The 21,835-nt window shown below is 40.9% G+C and overlaps 1 protein-coding gene across 3 annotated transcripts in view; it reads right to left on the reverse strand.

The window, feature by feature from the left end:
• Positions 1-21,835, reverse strand: part of ehbp1 (EH domain binding protein 1) — a 233,217-nt gene that overhangs the window by 22,375 nt on the left and 189,007 nt on the right. For 2 of the 3 annotated variants that reach the window (XM_036594169.1, XM_036594171.1), the window contains one exon: positions 21,444-21,570. In XM_036594169.1, coding sequence (XP_036450062.1) covers positions 21,444-21,570 — 127 coding nt within the window. The remainder of the gene's footprint in view (positions 1-21,443; positions 21,571-21,835) is intronic. The other variant, XM_036594170.1, reaches the window with a different exon arrangement.

Below are 21,835 nucleotides of genomic sequence, written 5' to 3' on the forward strand. Positions count from 1 at the left end.
TAAAAGCACCAATTGTGTTATTATTTTTGCTGTGAAAGTGATGAAAAAGTAAGTGCAACCCTGATTTATTTTTTTCATATTTTTTCCAGCTGTGCTTTAAAGTCTGTGATTAATAGATCAATCATCATTTTAGAAAATAAAAGCCCAAAAGGGTAGCTTTGATGGAAATACTAAAAATGGAAAATTAGATAGGTCTATGTTATAAAAGCACAAATTGTGTTATTTTTGCTGTGAATGTCATGAAAACGTAAGTAATTTTCTTGTATTTTTGTCCAGCTGTGTTTTACATTGTGTGATGAAAGGGCCAACAAAAACAATCTAAAATTACTTTTTTAGTGAATAAATGAATATAGATATTCTATAAAGTGGTATTTGGTAGATATGAGGTTTACCACTAATCTTTTTGTTACTATTTTTTATATTATTACTGGTGATGAATCATATCAAAAACTGAACAGGTGCTTAAATTTGGCCAATGTCAGATTTGTGATGATGTACTTAGTATACTCTGGAAGAACAGAAGGTTTAGGTGATGCTCAGCTATTGAGCTAAAATATCTCTACTTTCTTCATTTTACTGTAGCCCTAAATAAATGATAAATGCTGTATTTCTTCGCAAAGCCAATCCAGGTGGATTTACTTCTGTTTATTAATGAGCACGGGCAGAAAAATCAGGAATCGGCCCAGGATTCCCATAAACGGAGCATCCCTAATTATTAAGCTAGCAACTCAATCATCATTCGCCCCCTAAACCAACCCGGGACACGATTCCACCGTTATATAATTCAGCCAAAATAACTCCACATGGATCTTCAGGTATTAGCAGTTGTCTGCCTGGCTCCAGTGCAGAAGTTTTGGCTGGATTACAACATGCTGACATATCTGCGCTAACTGAATGTCTACGGACGGAGCGCTTACCATTTAATTCCCGACTAAGGCTCCAATCCCCCCCACGACAAAGATTTCAATTGCTGCCGGTATTATTGACCCGCGGTTGCTTGCTCTGCGGCTTAAGAGAAAGAATTCATAACTATAAGCGCCCTTAAACTGTGGCGAGAGACGCTAGCGGTCGGGCTGGGCAAAGTCGCTTTTAATGAGAGGAAAGTCTGTGCTATACATACACGGTTATCGTGCCATCCTTTCATGTAATTGTTTGAACGTGTGTCAGGGAGAGACTGAGTGGAGATAGGGGTTCTCTCTAATGTAGCCCGCTCTCATCCGTCCCAGCGCTGCCGAGAACGCAAACACGCCCTCCGCAAACAGCCCAGCTAACAGCCAAGACGCCTCGCACTCGAGGCCCTCCGCGGGAGGGGTAAAACAAACAGCTCGCTGATAATAGATTCCTCTCTCTCTATTTCTCTCTTACTTTTTTCCTCCTGCATTTTCGTGCATTTCCGTTCCAATTTAGACTGCACTCTTTCTCACTTCAGCAGGGATTCTGCTAAATGTGTCGTGAAGTGTGTTTAGAAAATTTCATTTAAAAAGCTGTTTGTCTGGACAGTAAGCTTGTATTTGTCCAAAAACCACTAATATTGGAATATATTAGAATATATTAGAATAAGCATTAGATTAAACACAAATAGTGTTTACTGTATTAAATAACTTTGCATGTATTCAAATGATAATGAAAAAACAAACTTTCAATGGAAGCTGAAGGAGAAATTATATTGAGAGATAGATATATCGCTGTTGTATCTCCATTTTTGACATTTTTCAGTTTTCGACATAATTTGAAAATGCCTGTTACCCTTTACATTGTGTCAAAATTTCATGAAGAATGGAGCAAAATAAATGACCAAAAATGACTTGGAAAAAGTCTGGTTCCATTGCCTTGTATTAAAAGTAAAGTAGGTTTTTTCCTGTGAAGTTACCATTTTGGAAATACGATATTTATATCGCTGCTATCGGAAGAATAGAGAACACAGATGTGTGTAAATGTGTGTATATATATCTGTGTGTGTACATATGTTAGATTTAAAAAGCTGTTTTTCTGCACAGTACACTTGCACTAATATTATAATAAAACAAATGAACATGAACACAAGAAGTCGTGATTTTATGTATGTTAATGTCTGTTTCTTTACAGAGCTCTCCTTTAAGAAGGAAACTTTTTACTGTGTTTATTTTCATTAACTCTAATGCTAATGTTTCTACCAGTATACACACTTAAATAAATGGTTTTAAATAATGTGAAAAAAAATTCTCTTTTCGCTTTTCATTATGTTCATGAAGGACCAATAGAAATGATGCACAACAGCTCAATCTTTTAACATTAATGCACATTGAGAAATGTTTTCTTCCCTTTTCTTTAAATGACCGTTTCCCAGACACTAGGTTTTCGGCAGCGGCGATATTACATATTTGACACGGAGCAGAGGTGCAGGCAATATGAATTTTAGTCCAGCTCAGTCCGTCAACCTCCAGCAATCACAAATACGTCCATCTCTGTCCACAACCCCCCACTCTATTAAACTGCGTGTTTTTTTAATCAATAAACATTATCACGGCCTGACAGACTATCGGCTAGCCGGGGCTGCACCTCTAGCCTTAATCCCTGGGCGGCCTGGCCACTATCTCGCCCTGGCTACGAGCACAACGGCCTGGACAGACAGTTTACATTACAAAACCACCATTTACGCTCCTCTCCTCGCGCACACCAAATATTAAAGAGATGCACAAGACAGGAAACATGGATGAAAGACGTGATACGTAAGGATGGGACTGCGTTATTGACTGAGCGAGCTTATGACTTCGCTTTAATGCTGAATCAGAAGGAAATGTGCTGTGTACTGTGGAAAGTCTCACAAAGTTTACTGACATATTTACTTTTAAACACAATATAGTCAAACTTCTACCTTCCAGACTTTCACATCATTTGCTCAAATGTGAGAGATGATGACATATTTCAGTGTTTGAATAAAACTGAACAAAATCAAGCCCATAAAAAAGCGCCACAAAACACAGGCGCTCTTTGGGTGCAGCACTAGAACATGCACCCTATTCTTCTGCTCTCATTCTTCTGTTGACTATGACTATCATTTCATTCTCCCGTCCACTTTGGGCCAGCTTTGCCTGCGTTAAACATGGAGGGGCTGACCTGAAGGGCCTTTGGAAAAAGCAGGACACTTCAGGTAATTAATATTACACGAGTGGCAGATGAGAGAGGGCTAAAAAGAAAGATCACCTGGTGAAGCCCTCAGAAATAGGTGTTTCATTAAAAAGACCTGGACAATGCAGGGCCCGGGACAATGTGGGGGACACCGTATTTTAGCACTTGTGCTCAACAGGCTCTCCAAGTCATGGCTGGGATGAGAACAGAAACCTATCCCGGTTAATAATCTCATAACAAAAGCTAAAAGACATCATCCTATTAACTAGTGATCCTCAGAGCTAATGTGAGGTACTTCCCAGTGGCTTTTATAGAGAACGGCGCTATTAAAGAGAGAGGCTGAGCGGCCGGCGGGGGATCCAGACCGAGCCCGGGCCTTCTTTCACCCTTTATCTCTCGCCCTTGTTTGGGACCTTTCAAGTGGACGGTGTGCGGGATGTGTCAGTGATATTATTGAGCGCTAGCAAAAGTTCTCTACCGTCCAACATTGCCTCATTTTTTTGTCTTTTTTTGTCAAGACTTGAGGAGGAAACAAAAAAAATGGACGTTTTTAGATATCACTTAAAACCTCACCTACCTCCAATAAGCAAAGTTAGCAACACCTCAAAACCTCCCCCACCAAAGCCCCTCCCACTCTCCCCTCCGCCATCTCCAACTCCTTGTTGCACATTTTACCTTTTTTCTTTTCTTCTATCCCCCCCCTTTCTTTCTCGGAGGGAAGATTAAATGAGTGAGCTGGCTGAAAGGCTCCGAGTAGCCGACACAAAAAGCGTTAAAAATTCTCATTTAGTTGTCTTTATTTTGCTAGCGCCATGTGGTCCTTGAAGATGTTGAAAACACGGGAAGCAGAGGAAAGATCAGAGCCGGCTCATTAGCATTGGGACAGAATTGGAGAGGCCAGGATGTATAGCGGGCCTACTCTAGAGCTCCAGTGTGAGCGGTTGGTGGTAAGCTCTCTGTTTCATTGTGCTTTTGTCTTTCCGCCGGGTCTACCGCACAGCGGGGGGACTACGCTAGCCCCGGGTTACACAAGAGAATTATGGGAAAAAAGAAATATATATATATATATATATATATATATATATATATATATATATATATATATATTGGAATAAGATGGAAAGGACTCTCGATGTCATCAGATGTGGACTGTGATGTAGCCACTCCTACATTGCGTTTACATGCTAACGTACACATTCACGTGATATGCAAAAGTTTAAACCACACCCCAGTAAAATGATATGTTCTGATACACGTCCCCTACATGAACAAACCTAAATATGCTACTTTACTTCTAATTTTAGTGATCGATTTCTATTTTTTTGCAGAATTTAGGATACCGGAAAACAAATAAATCTAAGTACAAAATGTACCAAAACGCTTGCACAGGCCACATTTTATGCTTTGTTTTTTTTTCTCCACAATATGTCAAAACCAGCAAATGAATATTAACTGTGCTTTAAAATGTGCAACAAAATCAAGTAGTTTGACTTTTGCGCACAACCGTTTCAGCTAAAATTGACAGCGATAAAAGCAGGTGCCTTCCGACAAGATGTCCAGCTCTTTTGGGAATTTAGAGAAAGCTTGCGCTTAAAGAAATAAGTACGGTAGTGTATAAATGTTTCATACTTTTCCCATTTTATAGCTAGCAAATAGTCATAGAGTCAGAAACCACATAAGCACCACATAACCGTGATGATTCAGGTGAGCAGTCATGGCACGTCTCGGCTAAACACTACGTTTGCCGTAAAGACGAAAATGCACGAACATGATTTTTCTGCTGAACTACCACTTTAAGGTCCTACTCAGCACCTCTGCAATTCAAAGGCTGGATTTCAGTGCAACAGCAGCAGATTCTGAACAGCAAACAACGGCAAGCACGTTCACCTTGTTGCCTGTAAATACTGAGCTAATCCCGCCGCAGTCCCCACGCTGCTCCTGATTGGGTCTTTAATAGCTGTCTGAAAACGTGTTGACATACGTTTGCTCAGAAAGTGTGCAAATATAATTTCGGCGTCCCCCCTTGGCTGGGCTTTGGCACAGAGTGAGGAAAAAAAAAGGAAAAACAAGCCAGTGCTAACGGTCTCCATCTCGCCTCAACCTTTCCTAGTCGTAGTGAAATGGATAAAGGTCTAGTTGGATGGGTTTATCAGGTAAATCCTGGTGGTTGGCCTGCTATCTTGGATGATGACCCCGAAGAATGTCAACAGCTCATTTCCCCCGGAGCTGGGAGAAGACGCCATGCAAGTCATAATCTGCTGCCCCTCAAAGCCCTCCATTCAAACAGCACATCTCAGCATCTCTCCAGACACCTTCACCAGCATCAGGCCATGCCGGGCCTGCCAAACGCTGCCTCACTGGAGATGCCGAAATTCGGAAAATGCCGGCAAAGGATGCATCTAACAAATCGGATGTCGGTTTTGTAGACTGATCGGTGTTGCTTTCAGCAGTTTCACTTTAAATTTAAATTACAGCCACAAGAAATCCTCGCAAAATGTGAGGGTGAAGGAGATTCCATTAATATTTCCCAAAAATGGATTCAATACTCTAGCGCACATGCTTATATTTTGTATTCTTCAGTATTGGGTAGATTTCGCTCAGATTTGCAGAAACAATAGCTGTTTTGCTTCCTCACATCTATACCAAACATGCCGATACTACTGAAAGCCAGTGCATTCAGTCATATAGTTACATTGTTGATTGTTTTAAGTGAAAATAAGTTAACACGTCCTCTACAACTTGATTATGGCATCTTTCTGCAAATTCTGGGGCATAATTTCTATTTATTTAACATATAGAGAAAATTTCAAAAATGTGCCACTTTTACTTCCGCACAGGCCACATTTTATGTTTTATTTTCCCCAAATATGTTAATTTCAGCAAATAAACAGCAATTGTGCATTAAAAATGTGCAGATGTGTGTTCTCTGTAGAAGATGTGTTCACTTATTTAGACTTAGAAAATCAACAAAAGACGTCATTTGACCAGTGGCGCGTAAACTTTTGTGTATACCTGAATTGTTTCCACAAGCATTGGCATTATCCTACAACTAATCTTTCTTAGTCCTGTTTCCTGTAAATCGTCTATACGCTGCTTCTGTAACTACAAATTCCTTCAGTTTCTATGAATCCAAGTGTCACTGCTACAGATCTGAGTGATTTCGCAGCTCTGTATTCGGGCTGTTTGGTGGGCTTGATGCCAGCCAGCTCCCAAAAGTGACCAAGACCAGATGTTACCGAAGTGATCAACAATTGAAGCCACAATAGCTGCGGGGGGAGGGGGGGACAGCATAAATTAATACTTGATTTCTCCAGCTTTGATGGAATTAGCCGTACTCCTTTTCTCAATGTGCCATGTGAATGTCCTTGCGTTAAACGTTTTTTTCCCTTCTTCTTTTTTCTTTCTTTTACCTTCTCTCTTTTTCTCTTTTCTTCCCCCCACCCCTTTTCCACCCTTTTTTGACAAGTGAGGCCACCCAGCAGAAAGCAACTGATGCAAAACCCCCAAGTAATCCCCACGTTTATCTCTCCTCCGTGGTTAGTCTGAACACAGTGCCCATTATCTCACGGATTTGGGCAAACTTTCATTTATTTGTTGGCCTTGGGTATTCTCTTTCTTCAAACTCCGGTGCCTGGGTTTAGCATCCCCCGAGTGCCCTATTCCAATGTAAATAGATTTGCATAGGGCCACAATGCATCTATCTGAGACACTGATTAGTTGACAGAGGAGAGGCCTGTTGGCATGGAGGGGGGGGTGAGGGGGTGCATGTAAAAGAGAGCCCCTCCAGGACAGGAGAAGGAAGACATGCATATGTATCTGAGTTTGCATGAAGTCACCAAAAGAAAAAAAAAAAAATCTCCACGCAGCCAAATGGAACCAGTTCAGTTGGACCCTCCTTTACGCCCGACTGTAACCCAGTCCAGCTCTGCCAAACAAAGCTGCTGTTTACAACACAGGTATGACAATATATATATATATATTTCTGCTGTCGGAACAAAACCTCATATCTCCAAAATGATAACTTTAGAGAAGCAAAAAACCTACTTTACTTTTAATGTAAGTCAACCAGAATTTTTTCCAAGTCATTTTGGGCCATTTGTTTTGGTCCATTCATCATGAAATTCACACACAATGTAAAAGACAACAGACATTTTCAAATTCTTGAAATTCTTGGGGTTTTGTTCTGACAGCAGCAATATATCTGTCTGTGCATGTATGTATGTATGTATGTATGTATGTATCATAAGAATATTCCCTAACTTCAGAATGACCACTGCATCTGGGGCCATTTCTGAACATCTCGGGGTCGGAAACAGCATCCTATTTGGGGTCCCCACCCACCCTTTAAATGCTCGATCAGGAAAAAAAGGTAATAAATGTTATCCTAAAAAACAACAAAACATTATGTAGCTACATGTGGAGAAAATGTAATAAATAAATACTACATTAAATAAATGTATTAAAGTAAATGTCCGTCTTGATTGTTCATGATTTAATTTGTTACAACTATTTAAATTTTATTACATATTATATTTGCATTTTAATCTTTTGTTGTCATTTCTTTTGTAGCATTGAAATGTTCCATACAAGGTGATATTATTATCATTATTACTTTTATTATCATTACACTTAAATATATAAATGGTACCGATAAAAGAGTTATTACTATAATTGTTACATTCACTTTCTCTGAGACATCTGATGTTCTCCAGATGGGACAGATGTTTACTATGACTACCTGCAGAGCTATCAAACTCAAACATCATCCTGACTTCTTCTTCCTTGTCTATTTTACCTCCACTTGATATCCTTTGTTAGATTACCTTCTTCAGGCTTCATTCAGACAAATATCTATAATCATTACAGGGAGATTCCACCACTTTCTCAAAAATTCTGAATAATTCAGCCACTGATGTAAATAGTCGGTCATTCATTGTTTTGGTGTGAAATGGTTCACTGAGGAGAAACTTACAGACTTCTTTACAGTGGTGGTGATAGAAACCAGGGGTCGCCATGACTACAACACAAATATAGCCATTTTATTGACTATCCAAAGCCACCAGTGAACCTACATGATTCTTCTGAGCTTTAATATGGAAAGTTGATGGTAAAATAGTGATAAATCTAAAAAACAGTTTTGTTTGAGATCTATTTTGCCTCATAACACCCTGCAGGTATCCCTCTACCATGAATGGCTTTTAGAAAAATGTGTTTCAGGCCAAAGCCTTATTTCAAAAAGTCTTTGAAGAATGTTGATGATGGTAAATAGTGTAAAATCTGAAAAAGTAACTTTTTGTTGACTATTTTGTCTTGAATAGATTTTACAGGTATGTTTTTGTTCAAATGCTTCTCAAAACTACCATAAAACAAAGACACAGACATCAAACAGCGTATTTATAACCATTCTGCGTAGTAACTTTCTGTGAGGGCTTTTAGAGGTGGACGTCTGGTTCCTATCACCACCACTGTGAACGTTTCTGACACAGTAAGTTTCTCTATAACAGAGCATTTCACACCAAACCACTCTTAATGACTCTGTTTACACTGTAACCATTTTAATTATGTATTTTGTTGGTATTCGCCTTAAAGATGTGAAAATTCAGTCAAGTGTATGACTCATATTGAGCAAGTCTTGGTTCAGATATCTGCATCAGCGCACACACAGTGCAGGAAAGGCCTCCAGACGAAGAAGCAAACTGTGGTGGTCTACGGCTAATAAAGAGAACAAGAGAAATAAGATAACTCCGAATGGAGGTGCCTCCAGTGTGCGTATATTGTCGCTTTCCCCCTCCTGGGTTACTCTTTGCATAATTGTCCCCTCCCCCTGCGTTAGCATGGCGGGACCTTCCCCCCCCGGGCCATGTGTTAGAACAAATTTGAGCAGTGTCATATTGCATGCATTTCAACAGGGCCAACATGGTTACCGCCCAATTTACTTAATGAATTAAGCTGAGGGAGTAATGGATGTGCTAACACTATTAGCTTTCCTTTCCACATCTGCACTGTGGATTCTACCCTCAACCCCCGCTGTTCTGCCCCTCCCTTATTACCCTCCACGCCTCCCTCTCGCTCTCTCTCAGGTTTGCTTAAGGACAAATTGATAATGAGTCTCCTCCCTACTGTAAGTACAGAAACTCAATTCCCTCACTATCTCTCCATCTCTCCCTACTTAGCAAGCTAACAGCAGAACAATAGCGTTTAAATTGTCGTTTCCGTTAGCCGGTTTGACTCGCTTTGCTTTGGGATGCAGAGGTAGATGATAAAGGTGGCAGAGCGAGCCACCAGGAATGCACAGCCCGGAGAGGCCTATACAAAGGCAAATGAACAACAACTGGGCTAGCATAGCAGGGCTGTTAGCACGTGAAAGCCCTAATTACAGGCCAACCCCCTGCGCCATTACACTTAATTGTAAAGTGCGTCTTAATCAGTTACCATATGAAAAGCTCCATTAATTGAGCGCATTGCTAAAATTCAATTACGTTGTCGGCGGACAATTTGTAAACCAAATAATGATCAATTATGCAAACTAGCTTCTGCGCAACCCAGCCGTTTTTGCTAAGGTCTCAATTTGGGCTAAACAGAGCAAATGTATCATTTAACTGAATCATATTTAGATCTGTGACCTCATAAAACAATAATGGCAAGTAATCAAAGTGAGTAAGACTGAGGGAAAAACACTTAAAAGGGAATTCCACTAATTTTTCATTTTCTGCAAAATTCAATTGTCACAATTTAAAGGCATCCAGAGAGATTTGATGTGAAATTGTTGATTGTAGAGATTTCTTTACAGTGGTGCTGATAGGAACCAGGGGTCACCATAACTACAACATAAATATAGACATTTTATTTACTATCCAAAACCTCATATAAACTGTCCAAAGAAAAGCATGTATCTCTAAAACAGCAGCTTTACAGAAGGCAAAAACCTTCTTAACATTCAGTGTTAAAGTTAACAAAGAGGTATTTCCAAGTAATTTTGCGAGTATTTCTGTTGATCCATTCATCATGAAAATGTCCCCATAATGTTACCGACAGCTGCTGTGTTCAAACAATGTGAAAAATTGACAAAAATGGACAGTGTTTTTATATGCAATGTTAATAATATTAAAATATGGTAAACATGAAAAAAAGAAAATTATTCTTTGGGTGATATTTTACTTTGCAGCATCTTGTATGACTTGACAGGTTTAGGCCAAAACTTATGGTAAAACAATCACCATGCAGCACATTCATGTAATAACTTTGTGAGGGAGGTTTCAGAGGTGGACGTCTGGTTCCTATCACCACCACTGTGAACAATTTTGACTCGGTAAGTTTCTCTAGAACGGAGCATTTAACACCAAACCACTCTGAATGACTGTTTACAGCTTAACCGTTTCATGATGGAGAAATTTTGAAAAATTGGTGGAGTTCCCCTTTAGTGTTGAAAATGAAGACTAAAAGCATGCGACGCCACAGAAAAGCATTTAAAAAAAGGAAAAAGGGGGGGAAAGGGCCGGATCAGTGGAGTTTTGGCGGCGAGTGGGTCTGTGTGTCTGCTTGTGGGTGCCAGAGCAGCTTTGCGGGGCGAGACACTGGAAGCTTTGGCTGAGTGCTACTGGAACGGCAGCCGGAGAGGCGGTGATGAAAAGGCCTCGAGATGCTTCAATAAAAGAGAGATTATAATAAGCGGCGTCATTGTTAGACCCCCCCCCTTTTTTTTTCCCCAAAAATGCTAATCAGGCCTATCGCTGGCTGCCCGCGATGCTGCATGTTAGCAGCGTTTAACTTAACTTCGCACCAACAATTTAAAGGACAGCAAGGCCACTGAACAACACAGGGAGGAGGGGGGAGAGACAGAGAGAGAAGGGTAGAGAGAGATAGAGTTAGAGAGGAAGCAAGGGTATGGGGGGGGTGAAGAGGGACGTCTGTTTCTGTGCAGTTATTTAAAATCAAAATTACACATCTCTCAATGCAGAAGCCTCTAACCAACAACCCCCCCCCCTTTACCCCTCCCACCAACTCCATCCACCCCTGCGCGTTTTATCTTAAGATTTTCAGACAATGCCTGGAGGATCCCGTTCCCTTAATCTTCCTAAAAATCCCCTTTCATCCAACTGTTAAAGAATGTTTGAAAGGCTGACACCAGACCGAAAGGAGAGAGAGAAAAAAAAGCCCTTCCTCACATGTGGGAAAAGCTGATGGTGTGGGGGGAGCTGAGGGGGGGCAAAGTCAGTGCAACTTAACTAATTAAATTGTTTTTGCTGCTTCAACATACAAACCGGGCCTTGGAGATTACATAAGGCTGATGGTGAGGAAGCGGCCTGAGCGTTGACCTGATTCTCTTTGAAAGAAAAGACAAACCACGCAAACAATTACACGCAATTTTCGGCTCCTTTGGAAGATAATTTCACTTTTAACAGTATTTTGTGTGCAAAAGTTTGGTCAAATTACTGTTTGTAAAAAGTCAACACAACTTGCAACACGGGACACATTATTACTGCACAATTTCTTTTTATTTGCTGAGTTTAGCATATTGGAGAAAAATGAAACAGCGTTATGTTAAATTCAGCCAATAAAGAGAAAAACGTCCTTGTGAGGCATGTGTTAACTAAGACAGGGGTGCCAAAACTGTTTGCTCATGAATGCGTGTACAAAAACAGATGCAAATAGCTCAAAACACTGAGGAAAAAAACCTTTTTGGGAAAGTGGTCACTAACATTATGTCAACTGCAAGCCTTGAATATGCAAAACAACAGTACAAAGGTTTAAAAACAAATAACCAAATTAAAAATGTATATAAATAAATACGCACAGCTGAAAATTGACCATTCTGATGTTAACCACTCCTTGAAGTGGAAGGGTGGGGGGGATTGAGGGGGGGGGTGGCAAAGTCCGGCATTAAAATCTGAAGAGGTAGTCACCTCCTGATCCGCCGCTGGCCTTTGCCGGCTTCTCCCAAAGGCCGGCTTTATGAGGCAAATTCCTGCGTTTGTCTCCAGGCTTTACTTACTGCCGCTCGCCGCGCATGCTTGGCAGGGAGGCTAAATGAAGTCTTTGGTCTTTGAAATTAGAGTGGACAAGGTACCAAACCGGCATGCAAAGTCCAGAGAGCGAGCAAGAGAGAGCGAGAGAGCGAGAGAGAGAGAGAGAGAGAGAGAGAGAGAGAGAGAGAGAGCGAGCGAGAGAGAGAGAGAGAGAGAGAGAGAGGGAGAGAGAGGGGGAGAGAGTTTGCAATAATACAGTGATGTAAACTAGAGTGCGCTGATTACAAGAGACATCACAAAATAGTCTCTTCCTCAGAACGACGGGTATTATGCTCTAAACACTTTTTCCTCTCTTACTGTTGAAAGATTATACTGGTTATCCCATTAATGCTGGGGAAATGCCATTCTTGTGTCTTTAAGCTCATGCATAGGAGGTCAAGAGGAGTATGCCACCGCTTACAAGGCTGCCGTGGATGTAATCTTCCCAAAGTTACAATAATTAATGTTAAGCTTCTTTAGCAATACGTTTCTGAAAGAACTTGCCTGATAATATACTTAAAGCTGCGCTAGCTGTTTGTGTTGCGGGAGCTCAGAGACGAATCCCCATGCTACTCACGTAGCCCAGCTTAAATCTTTAGTCAAACTAAAGGGGGACGGCTACGAACGTGCACACACACATACGCCAACGCGAGCAGGCGCGTTTCGGACTCTCTGCGGAGCTCAGAAGTAGAAATGAACACGCCTGGGCAATTATTTCTGCATGGCCACTGCGATGCCCACCCCCGCCACCACCATCTAAAATGAAGAATTAAAGCTGGAGGAAAAAAATTAAAGTGTGGAGAGAGACAAAAACAAACATGTGAAGTCTGAGAGCCCCCCAAAAAAAGAAAACACACACACACAAGGCCATACAAACAGCAAGACCTGTTATTGTGAGGCGGAGCGAGATGGGCCCTGGACTACATTAAGCCGCCGATATCCGTCTTGTATGAATTTCTGTGACTGAGACGAGCAGAGAAAGAGAGAGAGAGGGATTAGGGTGCAATAAAACCTGTGTCAGTCTTATCAGGCTCAAGTGCAATTTTTAAACATATGTTAATCTCGCCTAAAACTCGTTCGTTTTCCCCTTTCTGTTTCTTTTTTTCCCCCTCCATTTTTATCTGTCTTATCAAGCGGCTCTGTAGGTGTGAGCTTCTTAGAGCGCCTTTAAATGCCATTATTTTCATAATTGCGTTCATTGTTGCGGGTTATAAGGCAATTTGAAAATCATATGTGTTGCATGAATGCATAAATAGCGGAGATGCTGCCGGATATCAAACGCGCCCCTGATAACGCTTCAATGCGACGCCCGGGAAAATTTCAATACGACATTGTGGTTCGACAGATTGACCGCTTCGAGAGCGAATGGGCCTTTCATTTTCCCGCACTCACTTCATTTTATTCAAAGTTGACATGTTTATTTAAAAAATTTGAATGACAATATAATGTTTAACCCCTTAAACTCTAAGGGTCTGTATGTGGGTTTCCGCTTCAGCTGCTCACACTCATAACTAGAGAACTTACATTAGCTTTATAGTAGATGCTAACAATAAGCCTTAAGATTAAAGTGGAATTTCACAGATTTTTTTAAATGTCTGTATTATTAGATGGTTGAGATGTAAACTAAGTCATTCAGAGTGGTTTGGTGTGAAATGCTCCGTTCTAGAAAAACTTACAGAGTCAGAATTGTTCACAGTGGTGGTGATAGGAACCAGACGTCCACCTCTAAAAGCTCTCCCACAGAAAGTTATTACATGAAACGGACTTTTGTTTTATGATAGTTTTGAGGTTTTTAAAAATCCATTTATGGCAGAGGGACACATGCAGGGAGATGTAAGGCAAAAATAGTCCCCCAAAAAACTTGTTTTTCCACTATTTTACCATCAACATTCCATATAACACCCAGCAGATACATGTCGGCTCACTGGCGGTTCTGGAGAGTAAATAAAATGGCTATATTTGTGTTGTAGTCATGGCGACTACAACCTGATTCCTATCATCACCACTGTAAATTTTGAAAAACAGCTGGAATTCCCCTTTCAAAACATGTATTAAGATTAATAACTAAATAATAAGCCACACTAACTCTAAAGGTCTGCACGTGCACCAGCACTTGAATTCCTCCCTCTCACAACTACAGAACTTGCACATCAGTTTCACAGAAGTTACTGAATACTTCATAGCAGTTACCAAAAGATGTATAATAGCTATTGAACAATAAGCCTTAATATTAATAAGTAATACGTTTCAGTGGTTAAACATACAGATGTTAGAATAAACAGAAAGAGTAGGCCTACAATGGTGGACAACCATACACACACACACACACACACACCACACACACACACACACACACACATATATATATATATATATATTTGCATGTATATGTGTTTATATAGTTTGTGGCTGCTGAGTGCATTTTCACAGTTATTTCCTCTTTTTTACAGGGTGTGAAGGACACTGCTCCCTCTGGTGCAAGAATAACAAGTTCATTAAGCGGGGGGTGCGGCCGCTCCCCTGGAGCCGCCCCTCCGTTTACGGTAGCCCGGGTCCATTGGCGCCCGCATCATTAGGGCACCGCCGTAATTAAGAGTTGTTAGAAAGTGAATTCTCTAACTGCAGATTAGAAAATTAAACTATTTACTGATTACATATTAATAGAGGACAACAATAGCGCTTGCCATAAGCTTGGAAGGCAACCAAGGAATAAATCTGTGTACTTAATTACCATAAACAATGGTTGCATAGAAATGGAGTTTTTATGCGCGTTCCCTTCTGTAATGTGCCTGATATCAGAAGACACTTGACAATTCTTGTTCAATTATCTCTGTTCTCTAATGTGCTGTGAACTGCGCCCAGTAAATAAATTAAGCAGCCCAATTACTGTGAATTCTTCTGGGGAGCGCCGACGCAACAGAAAAACGGCAGTGAATTCAGCACAGCGCCTAATCTAGGAGGGAGCAGAGGGGGAGTGGGGGAGAAAAGGGAGGGGGAGAGGAGGGGAGAGACAGAGAAATAAGAAGTTAAAAGGTTTATACCTATCCCACATATAATGCTCACGAACGACTGAATGTAATGAATAAGTGGATAATGAACGAACGAATGAAAAGACGAGTGAATTAATTGATGAAGGCTAGCTTTTCCTCGAAATGTGTCATACAACATCAATGATCAGTTTAAACCTCTTAAACTCTAAGGGTTGCTTCCCCGGATATGGACTAGGCCTAGCCTTTAGGGCCTAGAAACTGGCCCAAAAAGGCTGTGGTTTAAATATCAGCATCATAGTAGTTACCAGAAAATTAGTATTAGTTACTGAACAAGTCATAGCAGACATTGAAAAAATCACAGCACTCCATTATTCATAGTAGTCACTCAATAATTCACTGTAGTTAATTAATGAGTCATAGAAGTTATGGAATAATTTGTAGTAGTTACTAAATAATTCACTGAATGAATTCCGTACACTGAATAATTCACAGTAGATACTGAATAATTCATATTAAATACAGAATAATTTGTAGTAGTTAATAACCCATAGTGGATAATGAATAATTCAAAGTGGTTACTGAATCATTTGCAGTAGTTACTGAATAATTCATAGTAGATATTGAATAATTCATATTAAATACAGAATAATTTGTAGTAGTTACTGAATAATTCATAGTAGATACTGATGAATTCATAGTACACCAAATAATTTACAGTTGATACTGCATAATTCATAGCAGTTACTGAATTATTCGTTGTAGGTAGATACAATTGAGTTATTAAATAAGTAGCTACTGAATAATTCATAGTAGATGCTGAATAATTTTTGGTACAAAAGCTGAATATGTACAGTTGATCATGAATAATTAGCATTAATACAAGCAAATAAAAGTAAATAAATAGCCTGCAGTTTAAGGGGTTAAATCCCATCTTATCATTAATGTACTTTAAGGCAACCATGTTTTGTATCTTTAGCACAAACCGAAAGCACATTCCGGCTGCTTTACACACACACGCGCACACACACCACACACACACACACCTGAGCTTACCTGCACAGGATCTCTCTCTCACACACACACACACACACACACACACCTAAACCAGACATATATCTTTCTCACACACATTTGTGGATACAAGTTAGACCTGCTTTTGCTGCAGCACAGAGTTGGGCTGATCTGGGATCAGTTTCTGGCTTGAGGATTATGCCGATTAGACTCTAGACCGGCAGCCTGAAAGAAAAAGTTCAGAAAATTTACAGAACTTCTCCCTTTAGCCCAAAATACTCAATCAGCCAAGACATGTTTGGTGTCTGAAGTTTGCTTCTTTGGTTCTACAGTGGATCTCCGTGGCTAAATTAGCTAACAAGTAATTGGAGCCTATAGAAACGAGGGCAACAATATGCTAACTGCATTGCAAATCATCACACTTGCCTCATAACTATCGCACACCTGTTAACCTAATCCTGATAAGGGTGAAGAAAAACTAAGAATTCAGAAACAGTTCACGATGCTGTGATCTTTCCAGCACGCTGACACACTAAACAAAATTCCGTTAGAAATGAATTTCCACACTGATAGGACTTTTCCGATGCCAAACCACATCATTTAGATACTGGTTGATTTTACTTAGCACCCGTTTTAATGTCAGAGTGTGCAATCAGTAGTCTGGTTTTTAATTTAAAGAGGCCAATTACACTGGGCAATGCAATTCGACCATATAGTACAGTCTGGTACTGGACAGTGTGATAACCCGAGGGACTTTACACTCACAGCTGTAGGACTGGAGCGAAAGCAAAACAGGTAAACCCCTAGACAGCTATGAAGCAGTTCAGTACCTCTAATAAACTTGAGTACGTGGTTCTTGACACTGTATGGACACATAGTTATCTCCAATCATGGACTAAAGTATGGACAAAAGACAGACTTCAAGATGTCCACTTCTGTTTTTCTAGAACGTAGACGTCAGACTGAAGCATTTGGAACTTCAGTTGGACACATAAGGCATCTCAGTCAAACTGAGCACCAGTACACTTTAACGGTGTCCACTTTAACAGCTATGAAAGCCCACAGGTCAGCTTATCAGAAGCAATCAGAAGGTAATCAGTGCTGACCCAGTTTTCCCACCCGGTCCATATGACTGCTTTCATCAGGACATGAAAAGCAAACACTGATTTCAGAGTATCGCTCTCCCTCAACATACAGCCAATGACATCAAAGAGGAGGAATCCATAATTGTTTTATATAATTAGTTTGAGATAATAATTAGGAATATCTCAATGAAAGAGTATGTGGGTGTAAGAGGGTCTTTTATGGTCATTTCAATATGCAATTAGGGGGATTAACTGTGGTTTGGGGGTAATTGGGTGCAGTACACTAAAGTGTAGAGTAGCATGGTTCAACAAGGGACGTACAAAGTGGATTTGAGTATATAAGAGTATTAGAGTATTAAACTACAGACCATCTCAGGCTTATAAGAACAGCTCAGCTAAAATTTCCCCCTAACATTAATGTAACTGATCAGCCAAGACATGTCTGGTGTCTTAAGTTTAATTCTTCAGTTTTGCACTGGAGCTACAAGGCTGATGTAGCAAGTAACAGAAGCTTATGTACACCAATTAGCATGGTGCTAACTGCATGCCTAAAACAGAGTTATTAAGTAATCTCCAATAGACTTGCTTATGAGGTTTGCCACACTGTAGGACACACTTTATCTATAAACACTGACTAAAGCATGGGGATAATTAAGGCTTTAAGACTGCTGTTACTATTGTTTTTAGCTATATGATGTGATCATTTCTATAGATTTGATGCAACTGCATATTCATTTTGGCATGTAGTTTGTACTGTGCTAATTGGTGGGCTGTAAGTTTCCATTACTTGTTAGCCACGTTAGCCTTGTCGCAAACTTCAGACACCAAACATGTCTTAGCGGACTGACTATACTCTTTAAAAAAAAAAAAAAGGTTCTAGATAGGACTGAAAAGGATTCTTCGCTCACAACAGTAGTGGAATCTAACAGTGGGCAGTATGGGCAAACAGTTATAACATGGTATAATTAAGATTACTGTCTGTTTCTGTATATTATTTATGTATACTGCTTTCAATAACCATTATGGATGCTTAAGTAAACCTTTTTTGTAGATTAATAATGGCATATTATTCTGGATGTCATTTTTAATAAGAACCATAATTAACAACTGAACTACATATATAATATTTTTATTGTGCGAAACAGTAAAACCAGAAATGAGCAATATATAGAGACAGTATTGCTTTCGAACGCTAAAGAGATAAAGGTCAGTATATGCACAGCCCACAGCCGCGAAGTCAGCTTCCTATTCGCCAGCTTCTTACTTAAATATTTCTGTTCCACAGCAGTTACTACTACACCATTTTAGGTGGAATGGGAAAACTGAAAAAAGCTGGCGAATAAAAGCTGACTTAAGCTTCGTAAACACAGCGCTGAACGTTGCTTTACACCCGAAAGCCATTTGTGTCATATGTGCGTCTCTTACACTCGGGCTTTAATCTACGAGCGTCAGACACTCATGGAATTTAGTTAATATTACAGCCGTTCACACTATCAGGTGTGGTTGAGAAGCTGCGGAGCGTCTCAGCTCTTAGGCCGAGACTGCGGTGTTGGCTGAAGCAGCTGGCTGAGCGAGGAGCGCTGCAGAAGCCGGCTAGTCTCCATGCTAGGCTAATGGCTAACAGCTAACCCCAAGAGAGTGGCTTTTCCTTCCACTCTCTTTTCCCCTTGTTAACACATTAATTGATTACAAAATGGTCTGCTCCTTTGACAATTAGCCATACTAATTTACCTCAGGCTGCAGCTCACTATGCGAGAGGTGAGGGAATCAGTGTGCTTTGTACTGTATGCACATTGCGTTACCTGCATTTATGTACATACCAATATAACGACAATAATAATGACAATGACAAAACTAGGACCTTAAACCAGTATAGCAGATGAACCAGTATACTGTTGTTGTTGTAACAAAACCTTGTATCTTCAAAATGGTAACTTTACAGGAGAAGGAAAAACATACTTTACTTTCAATGTAAGTCAACGGAACCAGACTTTTTTCCCCAAGTCGTTTCGGGCCGTTTCTTTTAGTTCATTCTTCATGAAATTTACAGACAATGTAAAGGACAACAGACAGATTATTTTTCAGATTCTGTCAAAAACTGAAAAACAACAAAAATGGAGATGGAGAGTTGTGTTCCGACAGCAGCGATATATACTAGCGGAACTCGTCGATGCTATATAACACCATTATTTTTAAAGAGCCATGTACCCAAGGCTCTCCATCATGGAGAATAAACATTTAAGCAATCAAATGTTTCTTTGAGCATTCATGGTTCTACACACACACATATATATATATATAATATATATATATATATATTATATATATATATATATATATAAAACCATAAACCCATATGATTATACTGTATATAGACCTCTTTTTTAAGAGCGTATACTTGGCCTATTTGATTTTTTTTTTCACTCAAATTATTCCTTTAGCTGTTTACATTACGCGCATTGGCTTTTGAGTAATCTCTATGGAATATTGTCACTGTTGGAACCAAACTTTTTGTACATATATCTATGATCTATATATCGCTGCTGTCGGAACAAAACCTCATTTCTATTTTTGTTGTTTTTCAGTGTTTAACATATTCTGAAAATGCTTGGGTGTAAATTTCACGATGAATGGACCAACAGGATCGCTCCAAAAGGACTTGGAATAAACTCTTTCTATATTAACTTCCATTAAATATCGGAATGTGGTGCCTTCTCCGGAGAAGTTACCAACCTGGAGATATAATTTTTACTTCCGACAGTGACGATATGCAGGTAGGCTCGTTCAGGTGAGTATCTCTCTCCGGCTCTATGAGTGCGTGTAGACGTATCAGAGGCTGTTTGGTTTGTGTCCTGAGTGGCCTGCGGGTTCAGCTTTATATCACATCTCTGAGAAAAGCCCTTCAGGCTGGCACAATGGCTCCGGTGTGTATAGACTCGAGACCAGCCAAGAGCGGCACAGAGGGACGGAGGGAGGAGGAGGAGGAGGGGGGGAGTGTTGACAAACACAAAATGGAGAGATAGTTTTGATATGAGTGCAATGTGACCAAGAAGCATATAAACCCATCTCTCTCTCTCTCTCTCTCGCTGCACTTCTGGGGGAAATGATTGCTCAGTACGAGGGGCCGGACGGCTGGACGCCACTCTCCTATTTCAGCCGAAGCAGCTGTGTTTGTATGCGTGCATGTTTTTGTATGTCCTGCATTATTTTAACATTTCTGTCCCCACTCTTTAGTCCAGCCTCCACAGCCCTCCTCTCTGACCTGTCCCTCTTCGTTCTCCACTGTTCCCACCCCCTACTTTCACTGTTTTTTTTCTCCACCCATCCTTCTCATCCTTTCCTCCTACGTTCCCTCGTTCTCTTTACTTCCATCTCTTTCTCCTTCCCTTTTTCTCTCTCCCTTCCCTCGCAGTCTTCCTTCTCTCTATCTTTGTTTTTTCCTCTCTCCTGTTCTCCCTCCCTTCCTCTTTCTCTCCGTCCCTCCTTCTCTCTACCTCCTTTCGTCCTTCGTTCCCCCGCTTTCTCTACTTCCATCTCTTTCTCCTTTCCTTTTTCTCTCTCCCATTCCCTCTACCTTTCTTATTTTCTCTCTCCTGTTCTCCCTGCCTTACTTTTTTTTCTCTTCATCCCTCCTTCTCTCTACTTCCGTCTCTTTCTCCTTCCCTTCTTCTTTCTCCCGTCCCCTCCCTCAAGCCCTCTTTTTCTCTCTGTCCTTGCTTTCTTTTCTTTTTTCTCCCTCTTTCTAGCACTCTTTCTCTCTCCCCTTTCCCACATCTTTTCTCTTTATTACCCTTTCTCTATCTCTCCTTCCTTTATCTCTCTCTCTCTCTCTCTCATTTTATTCCCTCTCTCGCTCCACTACATCACATATATGGGTATTGGGGGGGGGCAAGCATGTATCTGTGTGTATTGCATTATTTCAACATTATTCCCCCCCTCCTCTCTAACCCTCCCTTCATCCCCCTCCCACTCTCTCTCCCTCTCTCTCTCTCTCTGTGCTCCAGCATATCAATGAAGGGCAGATATACGCTGTGTGTTGCGCTCGGCTGCGCGGGTTGTGTTCAATAGCGGCTGGCTATCAGTGGCGTTATCGGCCCCCGTGAAGCCGGGGGCTTATCGCGGCGGCCCAGAGAAGGCCGGCCCCTCCATCCCCGCTTCAAACGCCACCACTTCCCAAACTCCACAAGAGTTTTAGTGAACGCTCAATTTGGCGGTGCTGTTTGCGGCGTAATTGGGCGCGGTACCTGTGTCCATGAGATAGCGCAGACGCTTCTCCACACGAGCCGCCCGCGAGTCAATCTGCCTCTGCTCACTCTCCAGAGCCGCCAGCTCACCAACCACATACTGACTGGTGTCTCTGAACACGTTCTGCTGAGAGAAAACAGAGAGGGAGAGGGAGAGAGAGAGAGAGAGAGACAGAGAGACAGAGAGACAGACAGATAGGAGAGAGAGACAGAAAGAGACAGGGGAGAGGGTGGGGGAGAGAGAGAATGAGTATATATATAGAGAGAGATAGAGAGCGAGAGGGAGAAAAAAGAGAGAGAGAAGGGGGAGATTGAGAAAGGGAGGGAGGGATGGTGGGGAGACAGAATGTGAAAGAAGGGGGGGGGAGAGAGAGAGAGACAGAATGGAGAGA

Source organism: Colossoma macropomum, unplaced genomic scaffold (genome assembly GCF_904425465.1).
Source record: "Colossoma macropomum unplaced genomic scaffold, Colossoma_macropomum, whole genome shotgun sequence".
Classification (NCBI taxonomy): Eukaryota; Metazoa; Chordata; class Actinopteri; order Characiformes; family Serrasalmidae; genus Colossoma; species Colossoma macropomum.